Consider the following 20,463-nt stretch of genomic DNA (forward strand, 5'->3'; position numbering starts at 1 on the left):
CCGTGAAGTCATCAGGGAGTTTGGGCCGTGGCACAGCTCTCTCAATGGATGGCAAACGCTTCTAAAGTAAATATCTCCTAAACGGCGCACGTTTAGGAGATATGTACAGTACCTACAGGTAAGCCTTATTAAAGGCTTACCTGTAGGTACAATCAGAGGCGTAGCTAGGATATTTTGTGCCCGGGGACGAACTATAAAATTGGCACCCCAGCCCCCCTCCCCGTTTAATCACATCAGTGACACCAATGATGGGGCACTAAGAAGACACCGGACCTGCGGACCTCTCTACCCCTCCTCTAGCAGCACCTCCTGGACTGGATCGTCATGGGACTGGGACACGGAGCCAGGTAAGACACAGCAGCCCGCTGCCCGCCCTTTTCTAAGTGTCCCTTCCGTTGTAAGCCTCATTTTGGCGCCCCTGTACCTTGGCGCCCGGGTACATATGTACCCCCCTGCCCCCCCCAGCTACGCCTCTGGGTAAAATATGCAAAAAGGAGTTTACTTGCACTTTAACCACTTGCCCTCCAGAGGATTTACCCTCTTTTTTGTGCTGCATTACTTTAATTGACAATGGCACAGTCATGCAACGCTGCACCCAAATTAAACGTACGTCCTTTTTTTCCCCACAAATAGAGCTTTCTTTTGGTGGTATTTGATCACCTCTGCATTTTTTTATTTTTTGCACTATAAACAAAAAAAGGCAGACAATTTTGAAAAATATTTATTTTTTACTTTTTCCTAATAGCCTTCCTAGCGGTCTGATTATTTCCATATTTCTGTGCTCAAAGAGGTACATTTTTTTGCATGGAAATATGTTGTTTTTTAATTGTAGGCCTGTAATTTTTAGGAATAACTCCCTGAAATCTGTCCAAACAAGAGTCTAGTAAACATCCCGGGTATGTTAAAATTTGAAACACGAAATCATAAATTATAATTTAATAAATAATCATAAAAATAATAATATAATAATAAATTTAATTCAATAATATAATCAAACCAAAAACACTGAAATTTGAAATATAGCGCCAAGTTCGCACATCACTGAACAAAGTCGCAAAATCGTTTTCAGTGTCTGATGACGAATTTCCCCCACAAATCATTATCACTCAATTCTGCAAGTAGTTCTAATTTACTATCGCTGTTCTCTAGCTGGTCTAAAACCACTTTTGACCTAAAGGGACGCTTTTTGGACGCCATGGACTTTTCTCAGTTTCCAGGCAGAAAGAACAGTAAAAATGCAGGCAGGGCGCAGGACAAAGCACTCGGGACAAAATGTATGTGAAATGGTTTGATACAGGAATGTTATACTATGTGATTTTAGTGTATTTAGTAAATGTCACTTTTTCACATTTTTAAATTTCCCGCCGTTCCATCTCCATACGTCCTGACGTCGCAGGGGACGGAACCCAGAAGACAGATGCCGGCATCCGCCGGAGGACATTGCTGGGGACACTGCAGGAGGGACATCGCAGGAGCGCAGGACATGGTAAGTGAAGAAGAGATTCCGGAGTAATGCTGCAGGGTAATCCTGAGTGTAGCTCGGGGTTACCGCTTGTGGTGCTGAAACTTTACCCCGAGCTACACTCGGGAATACCACCAGGGGGGTTAAACATGTCCAGTAAAAAAATTAAAAATCACATTTTGTCATAAATTTAGGCCAAAATGTATTTATTGTTTGTGTCTTACATGATCTTATTTATTGTTACAGTGATATTTTAAAAAATGTTATTTTAAAGCAAAGCCATAGGCAAAACTTTTTTTTGTGACTAGAGCAAGGGAGGGTTAAAACGGCTGTCAGATTTTTTTTCACCATCTGTGTCCCATTGTGGAGATTTCCCTTCACTTCCTATCCCATAGCCAATTCCTGCAAATTAAGGAAATTCCTTGGGGACCCCCAGGTCACAAGATTTCTCCTCTATTATTTTTCTGAGGCCAACCCAAAATTTGGAATTTTCTTTTACTTTCACTTTCAATGATAATGGTAATCAGGACAAATAGAGAGGGTCAATCTCTTTAAAGCGGAGCTCCCCCTGAATAATAGGGAAGTTCTGCTTTAAGGACTGGTCTCCAGCTCCCCATTAAAGATTGGCGGGGAGCGATGAGCGGGGGGGAATGGATACCCGAAATTGACATGTACCCGCTCCAACGTCCGCTGCATTCGCCTAGGCGATCAGAATCAGAAGTTGTCCTCCCTCCCCCTTCCTCGTAGTTTTCTGGGACACGTGAAATGTCCCAGAAGTCTTCAGGACCATTCAGAAAGTGCAGCACTACTTACGCATGCACAGTGGGCACCTGGCTGTGAAGCTACAAGCTGTCACAGCCGAGTGCCCACACTGAAGATGCTGGTGCCGGGAACACCAGGCAGCCAATCAAAAGGGCTGCGGGGAGGACACCGCGTGATCCTAGGTCAGGTGAGTAGCTGTTTTTTAAAATTCAGCAGCTACAGTTTTTGTAGCTGCTTACTAATTATTAGTGACTGGAACTCCGCTTTAATGGGGACAGAGATAGCAATACAAAATGACAGGGGTTCTAATCCCTCTCCACTCTATCTAAAACTAAAAAAGTTTTGCCTTAAGGTATACTTTAATTTATGAACATTTTAATAATTAGCTTTAAGTGGGCATGCCATTCACTCTAAAACCAAACAAGCTGCCGTAACCGAAAAACAAACATATATTGCAGTTTTTCAGTCTTTTGATGTGGTGGCTGCATTTGTTTTCTTTTTTTCAGGCTCTCTTTATTTTCACCTGGTGATTCTGCCATTTCCTGTCCTAGGGTGACCATACTCACTCACCCTTCTGTATCCGGACATCAGAAATAAAATAAGACCAAAGTACCCCACCCAGGGGCGGACTGACAACTCATGGGGCCCCCGGGCAATAGGGGATCATGGGGCCCCTGTGTCCTTGCCCAAACTCAAAAAAGCCTATGAAAAAGGTACCAGGGGCATCTCATGGGGCCTCCCACTGACCCCGGGCCCTCGGGCAGTGCCCGAGTTTCCAAATGGTCAGTCCGCCCCTGACCCCACCCCTTTTTCTAGTCTATTCAACATTACAGATTAGGATTACAGAACAATGTGTGGTTCTGTAATCCTAAAAGTTAACTAAAAACAATGTAACTGATAACAGTCAGCACAGACGGAGAGTGCAAGAAGCTTTCAGCACAGAAGGTTTCTGGCAGGATTAACAGTTTTTTTAAACTTATCAAGCAGATATAACAAAACAATTTCAATGGCATATTTAAAATGGACCAACATGAGAGAAGTTCATTGTTAGGCTTTAAATACACTTTAAGCAGGCATTACAAGGTGTCTATTACCTTTCTTCTTCAGAAGAGCCCCATTGTTGTCCCACCAGGGTTGACTTTCACTTTACTCTTGTAGGCTCCAATATTTGACTTGAGCCCTGCCCATACATGGTACCAAGTTCTGCCAATCCAGCAGACCCCTATCCAATGAAAATGCCTTACTTGCCATTGACACATTCTAAATGGATAGAGGGCTGACATCTGGTTGGGGCTTATCACTATGGCTGGGCAGGCTTAAGTCTCAAGTCGAGAAGTTGAAGCCTCCAATATGAATTGAAAGTAACCTCAAAGAAGACACATTGTTGTGCCTCATCCTTGGCAGAATTTTTACTTACCGAGTGAAGACAAGTTGACTTTATATTTTAAACTACATTTTGGTCTAAGATATTTTATAGAATAAGACCCACTGGCTGGGGATTCATTTGTTGCATACGAAGAAACAGCAAGAAAGTAGAACAACGAAAATACAAATACGGACAAGAAAGCAGAAACAGGCAGCGCAAAAAAGCTATCGAGAACTGGTGGGCTGACTCCATACTATGCTCCTTCCATGAGATTTTACTGGAACATCAATATGATCACAATTTGTGAATCCACAAACATCTATACAATTTATGAAATTTTATATGCAATGAAAATAGCAATTTCTAATTGCTCCATCCTTGCTGGAGTATAAGGAAGATAAGGAAGAGAAATAATGTTTTATATACAGAGCAACTATATGGACTTATAGTGCAGACTCTAATGTCATATAGTGCAAACTACATCACAGTGAAAGCAGACATGAAATACTAACAGCCAAGTCCATTACTCTGCTTTTAGATACTTATAACCTGGAAGTCACATTGTAATTTCTAGCAGAAAGCGAGCTTTAAAACAAGCCCTCACTGACCTCAGTAGCTGCAGGCACTGTGGAACAGTTCACATCAAAAGCACTGAAGTGGTCCGAGGTCTTTCCCACATCAGCTCAGCATCCCCTGTTGCCCATTCCCAGCAATGACTCAGCTGTTCAGCTACCTCTTCTCTCCAATCAAACTGGTGAATCAACAGCTCAGCTCACCCTGCTTCCCTCCAAGCACTTACCCAGTAGCTCAGCTCACCCTGCTTCCTTCCAAGCACTTACCCAGTAGCTCAGCTTACCCTGCTTCCCTTCAAGCACTTACCCAGTAGCTCAGCTCACCCTGCTTGCCTCCAAGCACTTACCCAGTAGCTCAGCTTACCCTGCTTCCCTTCAAGCACTTACCCAGTAGCTCAGCTTACCCTGCTTCCCTCCAAGCACTTACCCAGTAGCTCAGCTCACCCTGCTTCCCACCAAGCACTTACCCAGTAGCTCAAGTCACCCTGCTTCCCTCCAAGCACTTACCCAGTAGCTCAGCTTACCCTGCTTCCCTCCAAGCACTTACCCAGTAGCTCAGCTCACCCTGCTTCCCACCAAGCACTTACCCAGTAGCTCAAGTCACCCTGCTTCCCTCCAAGCACTTACCCAGTAGCTCAGCTCACCCTGCTTCCCACCAAGCACTTACCCAGTAGCTCAAGTCACCCTGCTTCCCACCAAGCACTTACCCAGTAGCTCAGCTCACCCTGCTTCTAACCAAGCACTTACCCAGTAGCTCAGCTCACCCTGCTTCCCTCCAAGCACTTACCCAGTAGATCAGCTCACCCTGCTTCCCTCCAAGCACTTACCCAGTAGATCAGCTCACCCTGCTTCCCTCCAAGCACTTACCCAGTAGCTCAGCTTGCCCTGCTGAGACTCAGCTTATTCTGCTCCCCTCCCAGCAGCAACTCAGCAACCCAGCTCACCCTGTTTCCCTCTCAGCAGTAAAATAGCAGCTCAGCTCTCCTCACTCCCTCTCTTGCTCTTCCTCTCAACTTTGACTTAGGATCATTTCAGTCTTCGAGGGAGTTACAGTAAGCTTGTTCCAAGCCTAGCTGCAAAATTTCTTTTGTCAGAAAGTCGGAAATTATCAAAATCTGCTGACGGTACTTTGCGTGGGGTGATGGGTTTCCCTTATAAATTGTAATACTTACAAAAACACAGGAAAAGTGTGTCGACACACATGGCATAGACGCTGAAGAATCCATGTGCGATTAGGTAAGATCCAATAATCACTGTCTGCAGGGAAGGAAAATAAATGATATCACAATGACAATTTACTATAACAGAATGATCTCTATCACTTTACAGCAGTGGAATTAAAATATACTGAAGTGTAAGTATTGCTCAAACCTGTACAATGCAAATCTAAAGTGTTTGTTTGTGCATTAGAACGCAGTCATACTGAGTGCGACTTGCAAATCGCATGCCAAGTCACACCCTATTGTCCGCAATTACAGCGGAGCAAGTCAGAACTGCACACACTACTTTTGGTGCGATTTGCATAGACATCGGTGTCAGATATCTTGCAAATCGCACCTCAAATTGGCATGACATCCGACTTTGAAATCGTGTGACTTCACTGTAAATAGGGAGTCGGGATCGGTGTGACCGGGGTGTAGGGATACATTTTAAAATCTAAGGCTAGGTTCACATACAGTCAGGTCCATAAATATTGGGACATCTACACAATTCTAACATTTTTGGCTCTATACACCACCACAATGGATTTGAAATGAAACGAACAAGATGTGCTTTAACTGCAGACTGTCAGCTTTAATTTGAGGGTATTTACATCCAAATCAGGTGAACGGTGTAGGAATTACAACAGTTTGCATATGTGCCTCCCACTTGTTAAGGGACCAAAAGTAATGGGACAGAATAATAATCATAAATCAAACTTTCACTTTTTAATACTTGGTTGCAAATCCTTTGCAGTCAATTACAGCCTGAAGTTTGGAACGCTTAGACATCACCAGACGCTGGGTTTCATCCCTGGTGATGCTCTGCCAGGCCTCTACTGCAACTGTCTTCAGTTCCTGCTTGTTCTTGGGGCATTTTCCCTTCAGTTTTGTCTTCAGCAAGTGAAATGCATGCTAAATCGGATTCAGGTCAGGTGATTGACTTGGCCATTGCATAACATTCCACTTCTTTCCCTTAAAAAACTCTTTGGTTGCTTTTGCAGTATGCTTTGGGTCATTGTCCATCTGCACTGTGAAGTGGCGTCCAATGGGTTCTGAAGCATTTGGCTGAATATGAGCAGATAATATTCCCGAAACACTTCACAATTCATCCTGCTGCTTTTGTCAGCAGTCACATCATCAATAAATACAAGAGAAGCAGTTCCATTGGCAGCCATACATGCCCACGCCGTGACACTACCACCACCATGCTTCACTGATGAGGTGGTATGCTTAGGATCATGAGCAGTTCCTTTCCTTCTCCATACTCTTCTCTTCCCATCACTCTGGTATAAGTTGATCTTGGCCTCATCTGTCTATAGGATATTGTTCCAGAACTGTGAAGGCTTTTTTAGATGTCGTTTGGCAAACTCTAATCTGGCTTTCCTGTTTTTGAGGCTCACCAATGGTTTACATCTTGTGGTGAACCCTCTGTATTCACTCTGGTGAAGTCTTCTCTTGATTGTTGACTTTGACACACATACACCTACCTCCTGGAGAGTGTTTTTGATCTGGCCAACTGTTGTGAAGGGTGTTTTCTTCACCAGGGAAAGAATTCTTCGGTCATCCACCACAGTTGTTTTCCGTGGTCTTTCGGGTGTTTTGGTGTTGCTGAGCTCACCGGTGTGTTCCTTCTTTTTAAGAATGTTCCAAACAGTTGTTTTGGCCACGCCTAATGTTTTTGCTATCTCTCTGATGGGTTTGTTTTGTTTTTTCAGCCTAATGATGGCTTGCTTCACTGATAGTGACAGCTCTTTGGATCTCATCTTGAGAGTTGACAGCAACAGATTCCAAATGCAAATAGCACACTTGAAATGAACTCTGGACCTTTTATCTGCTCATTGTAATTGGGATAATGAAGGAATAACACACACCTGGCCATGGAACAGCTGAGAAGCCAATTGTCCCATTACTTTTGGTCCATTAACAAGTGGGAGGCACATATGCAAACTGTTGTAATTCCTACACCGTTCACCTGATTTGGATGTAAATACCCTCAAATAAAAGCTGACAGTCTGCAGTTAACGCGCATCTTGTTTGTTTCATTTCAAATCCATTGTGGTAATGTACAGAGCCAAAAATGTTAGAATTGTGTCGATGTCCCAATATTTATGGACCTGACTGTATGTGTGGGTGGTGCTGCTGCGGATCTGCACAAAAATCTGTGCTACCGCACCACCCGTACAGAGGAATGTGGACCAGCGGGTGGGTGCCATTAATTCTAATAGCACGCTGCCCGCACTGAAAATTGCAACCGTACTGGGAACCGAGGTTTCCGTGCGGGCTTCGTTTTCAGAAGAAGTGCAGGGACTTCTTCCCTGCATGTCCTGAGGCACTGGAGTCCATTCAAATGAATGGGCTCTCGTGCCCACGCAAAACGTGGACAGCAGGAACGTGGATCTGTGAACCAAGGGTAAGAGATAAAAAGGTGTCTGTGTTACCCTTAATTACCAATTAAAACTTGTCTTTTGCTAACATTAAAAAGAAATCTGGAATCTGATTGGTTGCTGTGGAGAACATGTTCAGTTGCTTCCTCTACTGTTTAATTTTGAAGACTATATTGTCTCAGTGATGGAGTCTCAGCATCACATATAGACATTAGCAAGAGTAGCATGCAAGCAAATGCAGTCTGCCTAGGAACACCCACTCCTCCAGGTTGATACCCACCCATCAAGGCATTTTTTTATATTTGCATGACCCTTCCCAAAAGCCAACCCACTGCTGAGGGCTCTTGAGAAGAGTACTGAGGCAGGGTGCTGTGATGTTTTCAGGACTGAATAGAGTTAGGCTGAAGCTGCTGACATGTTTCACCCCACCCACGGGTCTTAATCATGGGCATGGGTGGGGTAAAACATGTCAGGGAGCATGGACTGAATGGAGTTAGGCTGAGGCTGCTGACATGTTTCACCCCACCCACGGGTCTTAGTCATGGGCATGGGTGGGGTAAAACATGTCATGGAGCGAGGACTGAATGGAGTTAGGCTGAGGCTGCTATAACCTATTACACTCTGGTCTTGCATGGTGTGCGGTGGCTGAGATTTCTCTTTTTTTTCTGTGGATCAGTACAAGTCTGTTGTATATGTACTCTGCATGTCGGCATCATCAATAAATTGTCTTTTTTTTTTCACACTTCACACATGGATATCATCAAAAACTCTAGCTGTACCCAACCAACTTTCTAAAAATGATTTATCAGGATCTACCAGTCTTTCCTACAGTCTGTGCATGTATCAGATGATGCCACAGGGAATAACGGGAGCCTATGTCTCTAGCTCATGACAAGCACAGCCACTGTTCTCTATGGCATCTTACAACACGATTTCCATAGATCAGGAGTACTGAAGGAAAGTCATCTCTGGGAAGGATAGGAAACTAAACTAGATCCACGGATCATTCCTTATGTGATTCTGTCTAGAGAAGGTGTAGAGAAGAGCAAGATCTGCAGAGTGCTTCTGTACCTATTAAAGTGACTTACCAAGAGTGGCACCCAGTAGTAATTCAAAGAAGGAGCTTCATCAGAAATGTAAGGTATTCGTCTTGTGAAAAAGAAGAAAGCCAGGACTCCTGAAAATACATAAAAATAGAAAAAAAGCCTAATAAAAGAAATAATCACCTGATATATTAAATGCAGAGCAAAGGGCAAGCAGCAACTTTTGTTACAGCAGAACTCCAGACAGACGAAATTCCTATCAATCCAAATACCTTAATTGCAGAAATTCTCAGGATTTTATTATATCCTGTATATTTAGAAATATGAACCTACAAGCGGGTGCTCTACTGTCCTTTTACCTGAATAGAGCAGAGCTTTCACATCCCTCCCCACCCAAGCCAGAAGACTGTGGGGCAGCACAGTGGATAAGTGGTTAGCACTTCTGCCTGGCAGCACTAGGGCCATTTGTTCGAATTCTAACCAAGCCACTACCTGCCTGGAGTTTGCATGTTCTCCCTGTGGCTGCATGGGTTTCCTCCGGGTACTCCGGTTTCCTCCCACACTCCAAAGACATGCTGGTAGGTTAGTTGGCTCCTTTATTGTTATTGGTTAAAAATGATTATTCTACCATTAAAACGTAAGGTACTTTTATAATTCGCATAGCATAACATTCTTTCCTAACATATACCAATTGAAATATACAATCCTTCACACAATACCCTGATTGCACCACCACACCCTTCAGCATAATATACGTATATCTAAGAAAGTTTATTGCCCACTGATATTTTACATGCTGGTCACATGGTGGGTCCAGGCAGACTGTCGACATGTTCCGTGGATCACTGAACTCACTTCGTCATGAACCATGAAGAACCTCTGCAAACCAGACCACAGTGACCCCTGCTTCTGTGCTCAGTGGTCTATGGAGAGTTCACACTGGAGCAAACTGTACCAGACCACAAGTGAACCGTGCCCGGGACCTCATCTTCCAAGTGGTCCCAGGTATGGCATGCTTGACTGTTCCCAGGCACAGTTTGAGGCAATCACCTTATACAAATGAACCAGACCAAGGGGGTGAACGGTAACAGGGCACTGTTAAAGCCTGAGAGCACCCTTAGTTGGGAAGGGGCAGTAGACTGATAACCATTACTGTTGAGTGGGTTCTTTGTGCCCTTACAATCCCCCTTGCCTGATGCCTTAGACATCTTGCTGCTCTAGCTACAAAAAAAGAGGACATTTTTTCATAAAGCTCGGTCCCTCGTGTCATGGGATTATTTTGGTTGAAACTAAAATGTTCTATTAGAAGCCACTTTCTGAAACAGAGAAGAAAAGCGCCTCTAAGCGCAGTATCCAAAGCAAATTTATTAAAACCCAAAATCAGGCCACTCACATTTAAAAGAAGTTAACAGCCTCATCCCTATGTGGGGAAAGCCGGTTGGTTGTACTCTAATTTATTTTATATTGTAATAATATGTTTTACATGTTTCTATAAGAGTTTTTAAGTTGTAATTGTTCTGCTAGATCTAGTAGTCCTCCATTCCAACAGTACCACCCCCTTCGTTCACTGTGTGGATATTTTAAGATGGCTCCTATGTATACCCTTTATGCTTGAGAACAGAGTGGTTGCCTGTGTGAAGCATCGCACATGCTTTGAAACGTGTCGCATTGCATTGTGGACCGGAGTGACGTCACAACGCCTACGCCGCACTCCACAGTGCGCCCCACCTACACCGATGGAATGATTGGCTGGCTCTCTCTTCCCATTCGGAGGCATGTTCAGCGCTAATGGCGTTTTGCTAGACTCCCTCGGCTTTCCCCACATACAGATGATCCTCCTAACTTCTTTTAAATGTGAGTGACCTGACTTTGGGTTTAAAAAATTTGCTTTGGATGCTGCACTTGGAGGTGCTTTTGTTCTCTGTCTCATTTATACCATAGAGTCCGCTACAGCTCCTGGATCAGCTTGCCCTAAGTGTTGTCCACCCATAGACTATTGTATTCATCCACACTGGATCCTATGCAGTTGGAGTTTCTTTGCGCTCTGCTTTTCCCCTATTTTTAGAAGCCACTTTCTGCCTACTATATACTGTATACAGGAGCAGATGTGCTGGATTCAACACATCAATAGATAGTGATGGAAGGAGGTCAATATAATTCAGATAGAGCCCAATGGTTCCATTAAAGTGCTTCTAAAGTCAGAAGGTTTTTACCTTAATGCATTAGGGTACAAAACCTTCTGTGTGCAGCTCTCCCCCCTCCAGCTCCCCATATACTTACCTGAGCCCCATCTTGATCCATCGCTGGGCATGAGAGCAGGATCGCTCCTTCTTTCTCTCCCTTCACTGACTCAGACACAGCAGCGGGAGCCATTGGCTGCTGCTGTCAATCACAGCCAATGAGCAGAGAGCAGGGGGCAGGCCCCAGTCACACTGTGTGTTTCAATGGACACACAGACTGTGGCACAGGAGTGAACCCGCATGAGTGCCCCCGTAGCACACCACTTAGTGGAGAAGCCAGAGCCTACAGGGTACCCAAGAAAAGGAGGATCGGGGACACTCTGTGAAAAACTATAGCACAGAGCTGGTAAGTATAACATGTTTGTTTGTGTGTTTTTTTTTTCTAAACGTGTCCCTTTACAATCACGTTAAGGTTGCTCAAACAGGGTAACCCTGAAATGATGGGCCTAAAGGTTTGTAATTCAGATACAAAAAGTCCAATAAGAAAACATGCATATATATGGAAGGAGCACCAGACCAAAAGATAAAATAGTCCAATTTAATTTATTGGTATTGTATTAAAAGACAGTTTAGTACAATACCAATCAATAAAATTGGACTCTTATCTTTTGGTCTGGCACTTCTTCCATGTATGCACATTTTTTCTGGTATACTGCTGGGGTACCCACCAGAAGGTAGCCTTGTCTATTGTGAGCAGCCTAACCTAAGCCAGTGGGCTCTTCAAATGTTTTTGCCCCCTCGCTACTTCGTATAAACTAATCTTAAAGTCTCAACGCTTCTTGCATGCCCTTTATTTTTTCATTGGAAAAAGTCCAAAAAGAGTGCCAAAAGAGATTCTGAAATCTTTTCGTAATGATTGTCAAATACAAGACAACACAAAACAGCACAATTCAGGGGTGCAAAAGGTCTTCCCCTTCTTCAGGGCTCAAATGTTGTGTATACTTGGAGAGTTTTAAAATGGCACAATCACCAAAGTGAATTGATTAATAGTACGCTCTGCTGCTATTTTGCTTCTGGACAATCAAAAATTATTCATGGTGTGAGTGGGAGATCAATATCCACCACTGCTCCAGGAAGTTCCCTCAGAAAAGGGCCCTCTTCCATTGATGGTCAGTGTAGAAGAGACCCCTCACGTTGATGTCAGTTCAAAATTGCCCCCATACTTTGATGGTTAGTGTACGTGGAAATCAAGATCCACCATTGCTCAAAGAAGTTCCCTCAAAAAAAGTGCCCTCTTGCATTGATGGCCAGTGTAGAAGGGACCCCTCACATTGGATGTCAGTCCAAAATTGCCCCCATACTTTGATGATTGGTGTAGGTGGGAGATCAAGATCCATCACAGCTCAAAGAAGTTCCCCCACAAAAAGGGCATCTTCTATTGATGGTCAGCATAGAAGGGACCTCTTACAATGATAGTCATTATAATTGTGGCCCTTGCTTTGGATGTCATTGGGAAAGTGCCTTGATGGTTGGTGTAGGTGGGAGGTCAAGATCCACCAATGCTCAAAGAAGTTCCCTCACAAAAAGGGCCCTCCTCCATTGATGGTCAGCATAGAAGGGATATCTTACAATAATAGCCATTACAATCATGACCCCTTGCTGTGGATGTCATTGGGAAAGTGCTTTGATGGTTGCTGTGGGTAGGAGGTCAAGATCCACCATTGCTCAAGGAAGTTCCCTTGAAAAGTGCCCCCAAAAGTTTATTTTGGTGATTCTGCCACTTTGAGTCCCTCCTAGTACATGCACCACTTAAAGGAGAAGTATGGCCAAAGCTCTTTTTGGCCATATTTCTCCTGTGGGTCACAGAAGTGCACTTACTTCTGCTCTCCTGACCCAAATTCATCCAGAAACAAGCTAAAGCCCTCTGTGGGCAGACATCACAGAAAAGCACACATTTTCTCACCTGTAAAGACAGGTCTGTTGTTTGCTAAAATATACAGCAATCACTTACCGACAGACCCTGCAACAAGAACTTTGCCAAGGAAAAGCAAAAAATCTGTGACTTTATCCAGAACAGCAACTCTGCGGAAGTAAAGATGACACCAAGTGAATCCAAATGACACTGCAATGCTTAGAGGTATATGTGAGACATTTATAGCTGGCACTATGCTCGAGGTCATAGGTACTTCGGTTGGAGACATCCATTGTTTTTCCACTTACAGGAGAACTCCAGCCAAAAACAAGATAAATTGAATAGCCAATTAAAAGAAAAAAAAACAGTCTGGAAATTTCCCCCATAGTACTACCACTTTCACTAGATGTCCTCTGTTGGATGGCCAGCATCACTCAACCCACTTCTTCAGAGCCCAGGTCATCCAGGACCTGCCCCTGCATGTGACTGGAAGAAGCAGCACAGTGATGAGTTTCTCTCTGCCTTCACCTCCTATCAGCATGCTTCTTGTCAGCACATGAACTGATTGGCTCCTTGTGATGCTTCTTTCTCTTACAATCCCACCCTGCAGTACGAGGACTGCAAGAGGTTGATACCAGGTCACATTTATTCACTGTTATTATTATTATTTTAAAAGAAATAAACCCTCCCATCATTTTCAGCCAAGTTTGATCTTCAACTGCCATGTTGCTATACATGTGATCAGTTATGACATCAGCCAGTTGATGATGGGTGATTGCTCCCGTGCTATTAAATATCAATCTAATACGATTGCCAACACACAGTTTTATGTCCTATAGGGACATACAATGAAAATATAAAATATATACAAGTGTGGCGCTCGAGTTCTAAAATACACCTTCCCCAAGTGCATTACAAAATTTGTATAAAACCGTGTAAATGAACGAAAGAAATTTAAATCTTCTAAAACTACCTAAGGTGAAAAATAAATCATATGTACTACAATACACCTCCCTCTTACAGGTTGCTAAATATTCTGATAAATTCCAAATTATCTCCCCAATGTGTGTTTTTTCTTGCATCATAAGTAGTTTTGGAGGATTATATTTTATTTTGTTAATTTACACATTTTTAAATTAATTTTTGTAATGCATTTAGGAAAGATGTACTGTAGTACATGGGCACCACACTAGCATATATTTATTACCAGCCTTTTGATGGTTTGACAGTTTGGTTGAAAGCACAAGCCAATGTGACAGTTACATTCCCGCTGCGTGAATCTGTAAGGGCTCTTTCACACGGACGTTCCGATCGGGTCCGCCTGCCCATCTTCAGGCTCTGAGGAAGAGGCAAGTCCTCGAAACGCGTCATCCTTTTGGATGTCTATACTCCCTATTGAGGACTGTTACTCAGCGCGGTGTTGACCCAGCTGTCCTTTATGATGTGCCTTAACTATATTGTCGTTTGTGAGTACAACACATATTTTATTTTTTATTAAACATTTTTTATGGTAATGCACTAGGCCTGTGCACCCTCTGTTTTTTCTTTCCTCATTCTGCCCATTTTCAGGATCGGAACCTTTATTCTCTTCTATGGAGCAGCGGGTGTACACGGACATATGTCCGTATACACCCGCCGACATCCGATCCGCCAAAAAGGGGCGGATGGCGATCCAATTTCCCTTCCATCCGTCGGATCAGATGAAAACGAACAGGCGGTCCGTTTTCATCTGACCGCCCATTGAGGAAAGTGAGCAGCTCTGTGTCTGCTCTGCAGCAGCATCTGTTATCCACTTGCTCAGCGGGGATCAGCGGAGAGATACCCCCAGTGAGCAAGAGGATCCACTCCGTGTGAAAGGACCCTTAAATTGATGGGTTTAGTTCCACTTTAATAATAATCATCATTTTAAGAATAATAGTTGCCAATCTGGAAATTTTCAATTGCTTTTGTAGGCTTCCAAAACCTGCAGCACATCAGCGATTGTGGAACTACAAGTCCCAGCAGGTGCTGCCTGATGCTGTCTGGGACATGTCGTTCCTGAACTACTGGACATATAGGTAATGTTCAATCCAGATTAAGAGTAAGTTCACATCTGTGCGGGTCATGCGTCAGTGTTTTGCGCAGACATAGCAGTCCATGAATTTGAAAGCAGGAAAAAAGAATTGAAAAAAGTACCCAACCCTTTTTTAACCTCCCTAGCGGTATGATTATTTCTGATTTTTGGTGCTGAAAGCGGTACCATTATTTTGCATGGAAATATGTAGTTTTTTTATTGTAGGCTGTAATTTTTAGGAATAACTCACTGAAATCTGTCCGAACAAGAGTCTATTAAACATCCCGGGTATGATAAAATTTGAAACGCGAAATCATAAATTATAATTTAATAAATAATCATAAAAAATAATAATATAATAATATTACATTTAGTTCAATAATATAATCAAACCAAAAACACTGAAATTTGAAATATAGCGCCAAGTTCACACATCGCTGAGCAAAGTCGCAAAATTGTTTTCAGTGTCTGATGATGAATTTCCCCCACGAATCATTATCACTCAATTCTGCAAGTAGTTCTGATTTACTATCGCTGTTCTCTAGCTGATCTAAACCAGCTTTTGACCTAAAGGGACACTTTTTGGACGTCATGGACTTTTCTAAGTTTCCAGGCAGAAAGAACAGTAATAATGCAGACAGGGGACAGGACAGAGCACTCGGGACAAAATGTATGTGAAATGGTTTGAAACAGCAATGTTTTACTATGTAAAATCGTTTTGAAAAAAATGACATTTTTTTAAAATTTTCAAATTTCCCGCCGCCGCCAGAGCCCGTACGTCCCGACGTCACAGGGACCGGAACACAGAAGCCGGATGCCGGCATCAGCCGGAGGAGATGGCCGGGGACGCTGCAGGGGACACATTGCGGGAGCGAAGGACAAGGTAAGCTCTGCAGGGACTCCCTATGCAGCGCCGCATGGTAAGCCCGTGTGTAGCTCTTACCGCTTTTGGTACTGACATTTTACCCCGAGCTACACTCGGGAATACCGCCTGGGGGGTTAGAAGAACAGCTGCACAGTTTCTATCATGGGAACGCACACCAGGTTTTCTGATGCGTGGAGGTGCCATCAAGAATGAATGATTGTATGCCAACGAGCAGCGTGCTCTGCCTGTGGGTTGGGAACTTGCGCAATTATACACGTGTTCCCGACCTGCACATGTGTGATCCTAGGCTTAACAGATATTTCCTTTTCTAATGTAATCAAATGCTTTTATGAATACAATGCTATTACACGACGCACAACTTACCGCACAACATTCCTCATCAATAAGAAAAACGCATCTCTCGCTGATGTGCAGAAGTTTTTTCCATAAATAGCAATCTGCAAGACACAGAGAAGATCTGACCGTCACCCAGAGACATCCCAATACTAAAAGTCTATAGGACAAATGTCATCAGGCCTGACCTGTGGCTAGGACATAGGACAGAAACATTTTGGGGCTGCTTGACTGCTCTGTTTCTCATTACTTTTTAAATTGTATCTAAACCAAAAAATATGCTTTTCAAATATTGCCACTTAGATGTGGTGGCTGCATTAGCTTTCCTATTTTAGGCCCTTTCCTTCATTTTCACCTGGTGATCCAGCCCATAACACAGTTCCTGTCTTAGGGTGCACACAGGGGTGTATTTACCACAATGCAAACAAGGCATTTTTCAGGGGGGCAGCAGCACATTTCAGGGGGGCAGCGGCATTTTTGCAGGGGGGGACATCGCCCCCCAAAAGGAAGTGATGGAAGAAGGGACACACGCAGCATGGGGACCGGGTGGGATCTGAGAGAGGCTGCTGGCTGTTTGTTGGTGTATGTAGAGCCTGACTCTTGTTCCCAGAGCTATGAAGGTGAGTGTCTTCTCTCTCGCAGGGTCAGGGGGGCGTTGCCAGTGTATGGGGGGTGGTGGTAGTGGAAGACTCTCTCGGGTGGTAGTGGGTGCTGGGATGTTGTTAGTCAATGTCAGGCTCTCTTCATGGGGGTGGGGGGTGCTGCTTGGTGTCAGGATCTCTCTATGGGGGGGGGGGACAATTTTTTTGTTGCCTAGGGCAGCATGACACCTAAATACACCACTGGGTGCACACTTACTCACTGTGCTGTGTGAAGGAGCAGCATTGTCACCCTAGGTTGCTCTCCTGATTTGGACTACAAAACACCCCTGCCCCTCTCCTTATCTCCATTACATAGAGGGGAGGAGGTTTTGTAGCTCACAGAAGATAGCTGGGAAAGCTGATCACATTGTAAGCGAGTTTTTCTGTACTTAGCCTTAAAGTGGTTCTAAAGGCTCAACATTTTCTACCTTTATGCATTCTATACATAAAGGTAAACAAACCTTTGTGTGTAGCAGCCCCCCCATCCTTTATCTGAGCCCTGGTTCTCCAGGGACTCTCACTCCTGATTGGCTGAGGCAGCAGCAGGAGCCATTGGTTCCCGCTGCTGTAAATCACAGCCAGTGAGCCAATCAGGAGAGGGAGGGGCGGGGCCGAGCCGCAGCTCTATGTGTGAATGGACGCATGGAGAAGCGGATGCCCCCCTAGCAAGCTGCTTGCTGTGGGGGCACCCAACAAGCAGGAGAGGCCAGGAACGCCGGCAGGGGACCCAAGAAAAGGAGGATCCAGGCTGCTCTGTGCAAAACCACTGCACACATCAGGTAAGTATAGACATGTTTTTTATTTAAAAAAAAAAAAAAGACTTTAGTATCACTTTAAAGAAAATGAATGCAATCAACTCATCTAAGGACTGCTATGATGCAATACACAACATTTTTCTTCTGTATAAATATTTTTTTTCATAACTTTCCTATAAAATATTTTTAAAATACTATATTAAATGACACCAAACCCTAGTTCAAAATAAAATTCTATTCAAGTATGTATTAATTCAGAAATGTTCCTTCTATTGCATTCAGCCTCCTCCAAATCTCCAAATCCCTTTTCTTTGCTGCTGTAATCTGATTTTCTGTTAGAAGGTGGGTACAGTCATTCTCCATGGTCCCGCTGTACGTAGTAGTAGCCACTCTCTCAAGATGGACTATAGACTATGGGAAATGAGGACATTACAAGGAGGCAGAAAACCACAGTAAGAAACAATTTCATGGAAAATAGATTGGAGTACCATTATGTAGTGGATGTGTATGGATTATTTTTGGATAATAAGGATACTGTTTAGTGTCACTTTAACACTGTAAGATACATTAAAGCGGAGCTCCGGGCTCCCACGAAAAAATCCTGTAGCTGCTGACTTTTAATATGAGGACACTTACCTGTCCAGGGATCCAGCGATGTCCTCACCTGATCCACTTCTTCAATTGGCTTTGGGTGCAGGAGCTGGCCTCTTAAGTAAGGGTTTCCTACTGCGCATGCACAAGGCGTGCTGTGCATTGTGAATGGTCTAGCAGTCTTCTGGGACTTGCAAAGTGTCCCAGAAGGCTGCAGGAGAAGGAGGGGGGCGAACTTCCGGCTCAGGGCACCGTAGTGCATGTGACCAGAAGTGCGAGCGGGTGCCCGTAAAAACCAGCTACCCGCTCCCCCTTCCTCCCAAAAAAGTGCCAAATGTTGCAGTGGAGGGGGGTTAGGATACAAACAAGCGTAACTTCCCCTTTTGTGTGAAGTTCTGCTTTAGTCCTGGTGCGGAATTTGCAGCGTTTTCAGTGTAAATTCTGCATCAGAATCGCACCCCGTTCATGAAAACTGCTGCGGGTGTATATGTTGAGTTAACAACACCCCGAAATCGGTCTGCAAAACGAGGTGCGATGTGCAGAACCAGATCACATAGGTGTGAATACCCATGTGATCTGATTCTAGTGCAGACCAAAAAAAGGGTCCTGCACCTTTTTGGTGCGGGTGCGGTGCGATTTGAGCCATACATAATGTATGGCTCCGATTGCACCGCACGCGATTCGCATGTGATTTGCACAGGAATGCGGGGCAGTTCCGGTGCCACAAGTGTGATGTTTCACATGACTGTCATATGCCTTTAAGTGTTCTTTTTTTTATCTCTGCTCCTCCCTTTCCTTTGGTTTAGTTCATGCTGTATAGATAGCTCCACCCTTTTTCCCAGTAATGCATTTCAGCTTCAAGCCTCATGTCTTATTGAAGCAGATCACATTATGATCTTTTGACCTATCTGATGTTCATTGTTGTAAGATTCTCTGTTTATGGAATAAACTTCACAAGATCTACAAGGTGTCGTCTGGATTGAGTCACTGCCTGTGTTATTCAACTAAGATTGGAGTTATTGCTATCTCATCACAACTGTAAGTTACAGAGATCACACTTTCAATGCTTAGATTGGAGAGACAGAACAAGTGTGAACCCAGGCTTAAAGTGTATATCCAGCCAAAACCTTTTTAAAGTTTTGGATAGAGTGAGGAAGGGTTAGAGGGGTTAGCCTTGTTTTTACAGGCATCTGTTAGAGAAATTTCCCCTTACTTGTCTGCATCAGGGACACAGAAATAAAAATTTATTGCTGTGGTATTTCTCCTGTAGAGGGAGTGATATGTGCTTCAAAACATGTTCTATTAAATGTTTTATATCCTAATTGGAGGTTTTCTATTCTAGTATCCTTATGGGATTGTGTTTTAGGATTCTTCCAGCCCTGTGGATATCAAACAGGCAGAGTGCTATTGCTGTGGATTGTCAACCCGACAGCTACTTTAGATTGTTGGCATTTAATGTGCACTACAGTCGATATACTTAGGAAGAATATTATGTTCTTTACCAGATACACTGTCAATCTGTGTTGAAGAATAACCTGCAGATTGATACACTGCTGGTCCCCTTCAAACTGGGGATGTTGTTCGTACAGCCTGGTTGTGGCAGTACACAGTTGTGTATGATCCCAGCCACACACCAAAGTGAGCAGTATACGTTTATTTGAATATACCAGGTACTCGTAGAGGCACCCCTGCTCCTCGTGTTTTTTCAGTGCTACATGTTCTTGTTGGGCAGATGTGATGGTAGCCTTAGAGGACCAAATTGGAAGGATGCTGCCCCACTGTTTGTACTTTTCTACTCCTCCTGCATTACACAGTTTTTTATTGCCAAGACAGGGGTTCTAGCCTTCCCCTACTCTACTTAAAACAAATCCTACTGGTACTCATAGAGGTGTTACCATTCCTTGTATTTTTCAGTGTTGCTTGTTCCTGTTTAAAGGGATCAATGTGGTGGCAGGCTTGGAGGACCAAGCTGAAAGAATACTATCCCAACGTTGGGATATTATTCTCCCCCGCCTTAAAGGGGTTTTTATTGTTGAGAAATGAAAAGCTGACAGGGGTTTTAGCCTTATTCTACTCTACTTTTTTCTTTTTTCTTTTTTTTACATCTACCGTACTCGTAGAGGCATTCCTGTTCCTCCTGATTTTTCAGTGTTGCTTGCTCTTGTTTGGAGGGATTATTTTTGAAAAATAAAAATGCCGACAGAGGATCTAGCCTTCCCCTACTCTGCTTAAAAAAAATATATATATAATAATAATAATAAATATGTATATATATACACAGTGATGTATTTAGGTTTTGCGCTGCCCTAGGCAACACAAAA

The 20,463-nt window shown here is 43.6% G+C and overlaps 1 protein-coding gene across 5 annotated transcripts in view; it reads right to left on the reverse strand.

Moving 5' to 3' along the window:
* SLC44A5 (solute carrier family 44 member 5) overlaps positions 1–20,463 on the reverse strand; it is a 288,360-nt gene that overhangs the window by 21,157 nt on the left and 246,740 nt on the right. For all 5 annotated transcript variants that reach the window (XM_089692177.1, XM_089692180.1, XM_089692176.1 and 2 more), the window contains 4 exons: positions 16,186–16,259; positions 12,983–13,053; positions 8,837–8,925; positions 5,335–5,419 (listed from right to left, as the gene is read on the reverse strand). In XM_089692177.1, coding sequence (XP_089548303.1) covers positions 5,335–5,419; positions 8,837–8,925; positions 12,983–13,053; positions 16,186–16,259 — 319 coding nt within the window. The remainder of the gene's footprint in view (positions 1–5,334; positions 5,420–8,836; positions 8,926–12,982; positions 13,054–16,185; positions 16,260–20,463) is intronic.

Source organism: Staurois parvus, unplaced genomic scaffold, assembly GCF_062004578.1.
Source record: "Staurois parvus isolate SC_StPar_1 unplaced genomic scaffold, SC_StPar_1.0 ptg000578l, whole genome shotgun sequence".
In the NCBI taxonomy this organism is placed as follows: domain Eukaryota; kingdom Metazoa; phylum Chordata; class Amphibia; order Anura; family Ranidae; genus Staurois; species Staurois parvus.